This window comes from Tachyglossus aculeatus, chromosome 1 (genome assembly GCF_015852505.1).
Source record: "Tachyglossus aculeatus isolate mTacAcu1 chromosome 1, mTacAcu1.pri, whole genome shotgun sequence".
Lineage (NCBI taxonomy): Eukaryota > Metazoa > Chordata > Mammalia > Monotremata > Tachyglossidae > Tachyglossus > Tachyglossus aculeatus.
In genome coordinates, this window is record NC_052066.1 from 132,508,681 (window position 1) to 132,520,120 (window position 11,440).

The 11,440-nt window shown below is 43.3% G+C and overlaps 1 protein-coding gene across 1 annotated transcript; it reads right to left on the reverse strand.

Moving 5' to 3' along the window:
* Window positions 1-1,212: 1,212 nt before the first annotated feature.
* BEND6 (BEN domain containing 6) lies at window positions 1,213-5,491 on the reverse strand. The gene is given in 3 exon segments (XM_038745897.1): window positions 1,213-1,363; window positions 4,205-4,353; window positions 4,355-5,491. Coding segments are annotated over 3 exon segments (1,437 nt in total).
* Window positions 5,492-11,440: the final 5,949 nt, after the last annotated feature.

An 11,440-nucleotide genomic window follows, 5' to 3' on the forward strand; every position in this document is an offset into this window, starting at 1 on the left:
GTGATTGTCCATCCATCTCATCAAACAGAAACTCCTTATCATTGGCTTTAAAGCACTCGATCACCTTGTCCCTCCTACCTCATCTCATTACTCTCTTATTACAAACCAGCCCACACACTTCACTCCTCTATTGCTAACCTGCTTACTGTAACTCGATCTCATCTATCTCACTGCTGACTTCTCACCCAAGTCCTGCCTCTGGCCTGGATCACCCTCCCTTTACTTATCTGACAGGCTGAAGGCACATTAAATAATGATAATAATAATAACAGCATTTGTTAAGCACTTACTATGTGCCAGGCACTCTTCTAAGAGCTCGGGTGGATACAAGCAAATCGAGTTGGACACAGTCTCTGTCCCACATGGGGCTCACAGTCTCAATTCCCCTATGACTGATGAGGTAACTAAGGCACAGAGAAGGGAAATGACTTGCCTAAGGTCACACAGAAGACAAGTGGAGAAGCTGGGATTAGAGCCCATGACCCTTTGACTCCCAAGCCCATGCTCTACCCACTATACCATGCTGCTTCTCTGACTAAACCCCCATTTCCTTTTTTTAAATGGTATTTAAGTGCTTACTATTCATTCAGTTGTATTTACTGAGCGCTTACTGTGCCAGGCACTGTTGTAAGTCCTGAGGTAGATACAAGGTAATCAGGTTGGACACAGTCCATGTCCCATAAGGGGCTTGCAGTCATAATCCCCATTTTACAGATGAGGTAACTGAGGCATAGAGAAGTGAAGTGACTTGCCCAAGGTCACACAGCACACACATGGCAAAGCTAAGACTAGAACCAAATTCTTCTGACTTTCAGGCCTGTGCTCTATACACTAGGCCAAGCTACTTCTCATGAGTATAAAATAAAAATGGATATGTCCAAAACTTCTTCATATGTTAAATATGTTCAGTTTCAGAAAAAGAGCAAATTCAACAAATTGGTATATAGGATGATGAAAAAACACTATCTACTCAAGTTAGTCAACTAAAGTAGTAGACATTATTTTCCAGGGACAACCTAGAATTGGCAAGAAGATGAATAAGTGACTTGACAAAGATTTTCTATCTATAAATCAGTGAGCTGATGACTTCCTTATTTAGTGATGTGATTTGACTGAATTGACCTTTAATCTCTGAATCTTTATTCAGACTGCTTTCCCATCCACCAGAAATGTCAATCTCACCCTTATTTTACCTTGACGCATACTCAATGATTACTGAAGGCGACAGTTTTCTCTTGCAGTGTCTTTCAATTTTCTATTTAGACTTTTTACTTTGGCACATAATTCTACTTTAGATAAGTGAAGAAAAGGCTCTTCATCTTCACGGCTACTTTCGCTGTACACTCTCAGAGTAGGGTTCTTTCTGAAAAGTAAGGCAAAAGTGGTACAAATTAAAGCATCTTATATGCTCCATTACATCAGATAACCATCTCTCTAAATGTAGCCAGATGTGCTCAACATACTTTAAATTGGCCATATAAATTTCCACTCAGCAGGGAAAAGGAAAAAGGCAATTCCCCTGAGAGATGTCACTGTCCTAACCGCACTGTGTAATTTGAGAAGCCCTTGGTACAATGGAAAGAGCACTGCTCCGGCAATCAGGAGACCTGGATTCAAGTACCAGCTCTCCCGTTAGAGGGCCAGTTTGGGCAAAAGACAGCACAAGCAGCTTGCAATATACTGCACACCTGACCACCTATTACTTTATGACAGTCCATGCAGGGAAGAGAGAGTGTAACTAGGTCTGTAAATGCCAGAGGCATTATAATGAATTCCTCTGATCAGGTTCTTGGGCCTGAAGTCATAGGACCAAGACTAATCTAGCCTTGTTGTCTGGGGTTTCCATTAGCTATTTTGAGGGCTGCTATTGTGGCTCTGAAACTTGGTAACAATCTCAGGCTTGCTCAACTCAGCCCAACCTTGTCCCTCTCCTGCCAGAACTCTGCCTTGACTGTCCAAATCCTCAGTAGATGAAAGGGAAGTGGAGATGTAATTAATCACCTCTCCAGCTCCTCCTCTCTACCTGGAAGTCATCAGCCTCATCCAATCAATCAATCATATTTATTGAGTGCTTACTGTGTGCAGAGATCTGTACTAAGCACTTGGGAGAATATAATACAACAGAGTTGGTAGACCCAATCCCGGCCCACAACGAGGTTACAGTTTAGAGGGGGAGACTGACAGACAGGCATTAATATAAATAAATGAATTGTCATGCTGTTGAGTTGTCTCTGACCCATAGCGATGCCATGGACACATCTCTCCCAGAACTCCCCACCTTCACCTGCAATCATTCTGGTAGTTTATCCACAGAATTTTCTTGGTAAAAATATGGACGTGCTTTACCATTGCCTCGTTCCATGCGGTAAACTTGAGTCTTTGCCCTAGACTCTCTTCCATGCCACTGCTGCCCAATATAGGTGAGTTTTGACTTGCAGCAGATTGCCTTCCACTTGCTAGTCACTGTCAGGCTAGGAATGGAATGGATATATCTCTGTTGACTCTCCTGCCTGTAGTCGAGACTGGTAGAGGACTGGAAACTCTCCAGGTGTGACCCTGAGAGGAAAAATAAATGAATTACAGATATGTATATAAGTGCTGTGGGGCTGAGGAGTGAATAAAGGGTGCAAATCCAAATGCAGGGGTGACACAGAAGAGAGTGGGAGAAAAGGAAATGAAGTCTTAGTAAGAGATGGACTCTTGGAGTAGATGTACTTTTAATAAGGTTTTGAAAGTGGGGAGAGTGATCATCTTTCGGATATTGAGAGAGACAGCATTCCAGGCCATAGGAAGGATGTGGGCAAGAGGTCGGCAGTGAGATAGATGAGATAGAGGTACAGCATGTAGGTTGGCATTAGAGGAACAGATCATCCACCTCTGCAGGACGGAATGAACAATCAATCAGTTTGGTCACTCCTCCTTGTCTCTTTTGCTGGCTCCTCCTCTGCCTCCCACCCTCTGACAGTTCTAGGTCCCCTTCTATTCTTCATCTACACCTACTCCCTTAGAGAACTCATTTGCTCCCATGGCATCAACTATCATCTTTATGCAGATGACTCCCAAATTTGCCTTTCCAGCCCTGATCTTTCTCCTTCTCTGCAGACTTGCATTTCCTCCTGTCTTCAGTACTTCCCTACTTGGATGTCCCACAGACACCTCAAACTTTTATTATTATTATCAATTATTAAATTATTAATTATTATTTAATTATTTGTTATTAATATTATTAAGTGTCGTCATTTCCAATTGGAGTCATAGCGACTCCATGGATATACTTCTCCTGAATGTCCTGTCCTCTGCCATAATCGGCAACCTTTCTAACAGTTCTTCCATTAGCATTGTTGTGGTCTCTATCCATCTAATAATAATAATAATAATAATAATGATGGTATTTGTTAAGTGCTTACTATGTGCAAAGCACTGTTCTAAGCACTGGGGGGATACAAGGTGATCAGGTTGTCCCAAGTGGGGCTCACAGTCTTAATCCCCATTTTACAGATGAGGGAACTGAGGCACAGAGAAGTTAAGTGACTTGCCCAAAGTCACACAGCTGACAATCGGCGGAGCCGGGATTTCAACCCATGACCTCTGACTCCAAAGCCCATGCTCTTTCCACTGAGCCACGCTGCTTCTCTAGCTGCTGCTGGTCTGCCTCTTCCATGTTTTCCCTGCACATTTCCTAGCATTAGTGTCTTCCATTTCAGTTCACTTATTCCTAGGATGTTGCTCTCAATTGGTCCATTTCATTCTTGACTATTTCCAACTCTCCCTGGTTCATACTTTGCATATTCCATGTTCCAGTAATAAGGGTATCTTTACACCTTCGGACACTCATTTCTCATATGGCAACATCAGCTACCAGAGGTCCCAAAGGTATTATTCCAGCCACGTCATAAACACCCACAATACCCTGAGGCATAGCCTGCTCTTCCCCAGTAGCTCCTGGAGTGCCTTCCGACCTGAGGGACTCCTTAATTCATTCAATCGTATTTATTGAGCGCTTACTGTGTGCACAGCACTGTACTAAGCACTTGGGAAGTACAAGTCAGCAACAGATAGAGACAATCCCTACCCAACAACGGGCTCACAGTCTAGAAGGGGGAGACAGACAACAAAACAAAACAAGTAGACAGGCATCGCTAGCATCAAAATGGTCTGTCGGAGATGGGAAGTTTGGCCTCTACTTTGTATTCTTCAAACAAACACAAAGGACCCGTGCAAACACCAACTCCGGCTCCTTTCCTTGAGAGCCTGGAGGGAGACGAGAGGAGATGGAGAACAAAATGACAATGGAATACTGAATGGGAGGAAAGTTTCGTTCCGATTGGTCTCGGCCAGCGCTGAAGCATGAGAGAGAGACATGATCCTGGTCAGCTTGGTCTTCTTCCTGATGGGAGGTGAACTCTTTAAGTTGTTCATCTTCCGAAAGGGTTTGGCTGTGTAGGGAGCAAGAGTCGTCGTTGGACTGGCTGCCTCTTCAACTAATGACCCGATAGATGCCAGAGTCCAGGATGCTGAAACTTTCGTGCGATGAAATGGAGCTCCTTCTGCTGCTGCAGGCAGAACCTAGAGGTTCCAGCGTGGAAATTGTTTTGTCCAGTTGAGCAATGAGATAGCCTTGGGTGGAGGCGTCGAGTTGGGGTTTCAAGTGCTCCAGCTTGTCGACGGGTAAAGTTTTCCGTACTCTGCTGGGAAGGATGGAGTTCTGGAAGGGCCAGCAGACTCGGGCAGCCAAGCCCAAGAAGCCTCTCCTGAGCAGGCGGCTCGTGCACTGCTCCACAGGCAGCAATGACAAATGTGACATTTTCCCAGTTGTGTGCAGGCAGAACAGCTTGTTCCTGTGGACGTCCATGTCTTGAATATCTTTGACTTCGCTCCACAACAGAACGTGGACGCTCTGAGGCACGAAGATGTAAATGCCCCTTCTGGTCCAGGTCATCACACAGTGCTCACTCAAGTACAAGAGTTTAGCAAAGGACAGAGACTGGGGTGATCCAGGCACGTTGTAATACTGAAGGTCAGTCCTGAGCGAAACCATGGGAAGAGGAGGGGACACGAGCAGCTGCTTGAACTGATGCGTGCTGAGAGCCTCGCCTTCCAAGTTCACCTCCCACATGCGCGAGATAGGGCGGGCGCAGTAGATGAGCGGCGCCTGGCCTGCGCTACTCCGGCCCGGGAAGAAACACGCTCTGTAGTCGCCGTCTCGCTCTTTGTTCCCAATTTTCCAGAACTTTTCCCTCTCGGTATCGCATAAGAAGGAGCGAGTAAGTGACGATATCAGCAGTCTCCCCTCCAAATAATCGAGCTACACGATTCGCAAGTCAACTGTGGTTATAACCTGGCCTGGGAACATCACAAAGGCAGCCGTGGCCTTTCCTTGTTTGGATGTATTGATCTTCATGGCGGACACTTACCCCACGTGATCACACGTGAAGACTCGGAAAGCGGCCGTGTCCTAACAGAAAGCCATAACGGACTCATCTTCCAGCATTATAGAGAAGCTATAGCACTATAGAGAAGCAGCGTGGCTCAGTGGAAAGACCATGGACTTCGGAGTCAGAGGTCATAGGTTCAAATCCCAACTCCACCACTTGTCAGCTGTGTGACTTTGGGCAAGTCACTTAACTTCTCTGGGCCTGTTACCTCATCTGGAAAATGGGGACTAAGACTGTGAGCCCCACGTGGGACAACCTGATCACCTTATATCCCCCCCCCCAGTGCTTAGAACAGTGCTTTGCACATAGTAAGCGCTTAATAAATGTCATTATCATCATCACTATATCTGTAGTCGTTCTGGTATGTGTATCCATAGAGTTTTCTTGGTAAAAATTCAGAAGTAGTTTACCATTGCCTCCTTCCACTCAGTGAAACCTTCAGTCTCTGCCGTTGTCTTTGATCAACAGCCTTTGACTCTTTCCCATACTGCTGCTGCCCAGCACAGGTGAATCAACTTTGTCTAATGCTTCCACTTAGACCTTTCCATTATGGGTAACCCTAGTGAGAGTATCTCTCAGTGGCATGGCTCTAAGCTTCATTGGCGTATGCAAACTCTTCTGCCACAGTAAGGTGTTGATTCATAGGAGAGACCTCAAATGTAACATGTCCAAAACAGAAATCCTCATCTTTCTCACCCAAACCTTGTCCTTTCCCTTGACTCAATCTTCCCATCATCACTGTAGACACACCACCAATCTCCCTGTCTCACAAGCCCATTACTTTTGACATTGTCCTTGATTCAACTCTTTCACTCAACCCACATATTCAATCACCAAAATCTGTTCATGCCACCTTCATAACATCACTAAAATCCACCTATTCCTTTCCATTCAAACTGCTACCTTGATAATCCAAGCACTTATCTGTTTCGCCACCTACTCGTCACCCAGGTGCTGCCTCTGGCCTGAAATTTCCTCCCCCTTCATACCTGAAAGATGATCACTCTCCCCAACTTCAAAGTCTTATTGAACTCACATCTTCTCCAAGAGGCCTTTTATGGCTAAGCCCCCATTTTCCCTATTCCCTTTCCTTGCTGTGACATAGATGCATTCAAATTTGTATCCTTTATTTACTTTAATCTCAGCCTTACAGCACTAATGTACATATCCAAAATTTATTTTAATGTCTGTCTCCCCTTCTACACTCTGAGCTCCTTGTGGGCTGGGAACATGTCTATCATCTGTTATATTGTACTCTCCTAAATGCTTAGGACATTGGTCTGCATACAGTAAGTGCTCAATAAATATGATTGACCTATTTGCCAATTAAGAGAAACAGCATTGCCTAGTGGAAAAAAGATGGGTCTGGGGGTCAGAGGTCCTGGGTTCTAATCCTGACTCTGTCAAATTGTTTGTCATGTGACCTTGGCCAAGTTACTTAACTTCTCTTTGCTTCAATTTCCTCAACTGTAAAATGGGGATTTAATTGGATTCAATACCTATTCTCCCTCCTGATTACAGACTGTGAGCCACATGTGGGACAGGGACTCTGTCCAACCTGATTAACTGCATCTACCTCAGTGCTTAGAACAGTGCTTGACACATAGTAAGTTCTTACATACCATAAAAAATACCTACTGTGTGCATGACTTTGTACTAAATGCTTAGGAGAATCTAATACAAAATAATTAGTAGATGTGATCCCTGCCTTCAGGGAACTTACACTTTAGCAGGGAAAGCAGACGCAGTAATTTACAGTTTAGGAGGAAAAAGGGAAAGGGGCTATGTTTAAAAAGAGGCTCACAGAATGACAAAGATGAGAACAAGGCACAGTGACTACCTAGTTTTAAAGGAACAAGGACTGTGAAGTGGGGTGTAGTAGGAGAATAGGGGGTATAAGTAGGAAGGTGAGATGACTGGATGCTTTAAAGACAATGGTCAGGAGTTACTAGTTGATATGGAGGGGAGGAGAAGTATGAACTGCAGGGGACAGACTGGAGGTAGGGACAGTGAGAAGCTGATGTAAGTAATGAAGGGAAGAAGAATAGAGTCCTTCACTGAGCCTCTTCTCCACTTCTCGATTCTGTTATATCCTGTCTGTTGTGTCAGTTCCCTGCAGCTTTGGGAAGCAGCTCTCCTGCTCTCACATTCCCAGCAGGTTCTAGACTGTCATCAATTTTTTATGGTATTAAGTTATTCATTCATTCTTTCATTTATACAGTCATATTTACTGAGCATTGGGTGCAGAGCACTGTCCTAAGCATTTAGTAGAGTACAATGTAACAATAAGCAGACACATTCTCTACCCACAATGAGCTTACAGTCTAGAGTGGGAGACAGACATTAATATAAATAAATAAATTACAGACATGTACATAAGTGCTGTGAGCCGGGGAGTGGGGATGAATAAAGGGAAAAAGTCAGGGTAATGCAGAAGAGAGGGGAAATGAGGGCTTAGTCAGGGAAGGCCTCTTGGAGTAGATGTACCTTCAATAAGGCTTTGAAGTTGAGCGTAGAAATTGTCTGTTGGATTTAAGGAGGGAGGGCATTCCCGGCCAGAGTCAGATGTGGGCGAGGAGTCGGAGGTGAGATACATGAAATCGAGGTGCAATGAGAAGGTTAGCATTTGAAGAGGCAGTGTTGTAGTAGGACAATAGGGAGGTTAAGCGCTTACTTTGTGCCAGGCACTGTACTGTGTGCTAGGGTAGATTCAAATTAATCACCTTGGACACAGTCTCTATACATGTTCCCTATACATTATGAGTTTAAGGCAGCAAGTCTGAGGAAGGGGTACAGAGTTATAAGCAGCACGTTAGAAGTAATGAGAAGAAAAAAATGGTTATAAGAGGTGGTAAGAATCAGAAAGGGATGGACATGCTGGTGGACAATTTTGGAAGAGTTGATAGGTTTTTCAAATATACCTGCAGGGCCGAATAAAATAGTTGTCATCTAGAGAACAGAAAGCTTATAGTATCTTCCACATGTGAGACAAGTGATGTCTCACCTTGTGAGGTGTTTTGTGAAAATACTGATTGACCATTATAAAATATTGTGAAAGTAGAACATTTTTAATGGTATCTGTTAAGTGCTCACTATGTGTTAAATAGTAATAATAACTGTTAAATAAGTCATTACGAAAAACATGTTCAAATTTTGAAGAGTAATCTAGGTTATAACTCTTAGAAAGCAGCAATGGACACTTGCTAATGATAACTCAAAATGCCCTGTTAGGGATAAAATTAGTCACTTGCATTTTAGTTTGACTCCAGAACAAAAAAAGAAAACAAGAAAGAGGAAGAGCCTTTTGAAATGTCCCTTTGGGTACTGTCATGCTTAGAACTCAGCAAAACATTAGCCCAAACCCCTCAGTGAGAGTCTCCATTCTATATCAGCAGGGGATTTTCCATGTTAGAGACTTGCTAGCCAGGATAATCTTATCAATCAATCAACTGATCAATCATATCTATTGCACACTTACCGTGCGCAGAACACTGTACCAAGCTCTTGGGAGAGTACAATACAGCAGAGTTGGCAAACACATTCCCTGCCAATTCAGGGCCAGAACTTCCATTTATGAGAACTCCAGTACTTGGAAACAAATTTAGATTCAGTGGAAAAAAAGCAGAGCAAGGGACATATGGGTGGCCAGGGAACAAATGATGCTTTCTAAATAGGTCAACCCAAAAGGAGGCTTGTGAGCTGAGGTAACCGATGTGTCAGAATTAGGCAGGATTTCCATTTTGCCAGTGAAAAGAAGTTGGCAAATTTTCTAACTAATGTGCTTGTAGATTTTTGCAGTGTAGAAAAATATCTTTTTACTAAGTTATTTTTACTCAAAATTTCCTCTGCTCAAAATGGAAACCAGAAGAGCTTTTCTCTTGCCTAAAATAAATGGGCTGAATCTATGTTTTTTAATCCAAGTTATTCTATCATAGATCCAACAATAGGAAACAGCAATGCATGTTAGGTCCTCCAGAAGAAGGGAAGGCTAGAACACTAAGAGGTGGGCGAAACAGAGCCAGTTACTAAAGACCCTATCCAGGAGTAGAGATTTCTGTAAGGATGCTACTAGGGAACTAGCATTATTGAGATGATTTTTAAAAAATAATCAAAGAGAGATTTCTAGAGTTCAGTTTTATTTACTCATATTTACATAACAAACTTTAAGAGGCACTGGCCCTTGATAAAAGCCTAAAATACCTGGGCTCATCAGTCACTGAATTTTGTGAGTTCCCAAGTTGATTTGATACTTCGTAGACATTTTTATTTTCCAATATGTGAGAGCAGAAGCCTCCATTTCTGGCATTTCTTCTGGGTTTTAATTAGTAGTAATCTAACACTATTTGTGTGCATGTCCTGTCTGGTTGTTATGGCAACAGGCAATGGATGGTGAAACAGATGTACGAATGAATAACATAAAATGATTCTGCATAAGGAGAAAAAGGGATGTTGCTCTAGACCAAGTTCCTTGAGACAGCAAGAGTGACCTCACCATCATGGGGATGGTGGGAGGAAGGGTGGAAGAGCACAACTCATTTCCTGCTCTGTGTGCACAATGGAGTGAGAGGAGGGGGGCGGAAGGAAAGATGGAGAACTGGAGAAGGCACAGTCTTTCAATACAACCATGATATCTTTTCTGGGTTTCTCAGAGCGAGCTATGAGGAAACTGATGGTGGGGAGAGGGAGTTAAGGGAGGGGCAGGCACTGGAGCAATTTACAAATTAGGATCATGGGGAAGCACTGGGCAAGTACGCATAAAAGTACACAGCAAGCAGCAGGGTCATTGGCAGGGAACAGCGGCACATAGCAATTGGTGTAGGACCATAGTTTTAGGGAGCGGAGCAACTTATCTGGACCAGATGGAAAGGAGAGAGAGGCTCCTTAAAGAGGGGCTCTTGCCCCAAACTGTTCTATGGGAGGGACAGCCTTATTTTTTCTTATGCTCTTTGTTAAGAGCTTACTATGTGCCAAGCACCATACTAAGCGCTGGGGAAGATATAAACTAATCTGATTGGACACAGTCCATGTGCCACACAGGACTCACAGTTTTAATCCCCATTTTATAGATGAGGGAACTGAGGCACAGAGAAGTTAAGTGGCTTGCCCAAGGTCACACAGCAGACAAGTGGTGGAGCTGGAATAAGAACCCAGGTTCTTCTAACTCTCAGGCCCGTGCTTTTTCTACCAGGCCACACTGCTTCTTGTGGCTGGCCACTACTACTTAGTAGCTCCTGGCCAGCAGCCACTATCATGGCACCCTACTAGCCAAAATGGAACCAGAAAAAGACACAAGAGCACAAGGTCTAGGGGGTGGGTGGAGTGGAAGGCTGGACCAGGATTATTAGACTTTTATTAGTGTAATATTCTCCTTATATTTCTAAACACCTATAGGATACAAGGGTATTAAACTAAGGGCTTGATACAGGATAAATCTAAGTTTACTGAACAGAGATCCAATCAATGCCTCAGAGGCCTTCCATTCCAAGATTTTAAAAAATGGCATTGACATTTTGGAAGAGAGTTAAATAATGAATATATATTGAAGAGGTTTTCCAAATGTAGCTTTAACTAACTTCCTGCCATATGTTAGCAGTCCCAGAATTAATCCGACACAAACTTGATACGTGTTTTATCTTCAAGTAAAAATCACCGAGTATCTTCCCCTGTACAGAGATTAAGAGAGGATGTTTGCAGGACTTTGGGATTTTACTTAATCAGCTGTCCGGTGGAAGGCATTGGTAAAATACAACAGAAGCATATTAAGTTGAGAAGTTTTAAGAAAATGAAACCAACCTGGTGTTTATCAGTGTTACTATCTTCACTGTCTGAGAATATCATCTCAATCCTTTTTCTCTTTCCTTTTCCAAGAATTTATACTTTGGTAATTTCACTGGCCTGCAGGATCTTCTGCATCACCTTTACAAGCTCTTGAGGATCATCTAAAATGAGGGAGGGAAATGACCAGATGTTGCTACTCTAGAGGTAGCCAAAGTAGTATTTTTTTA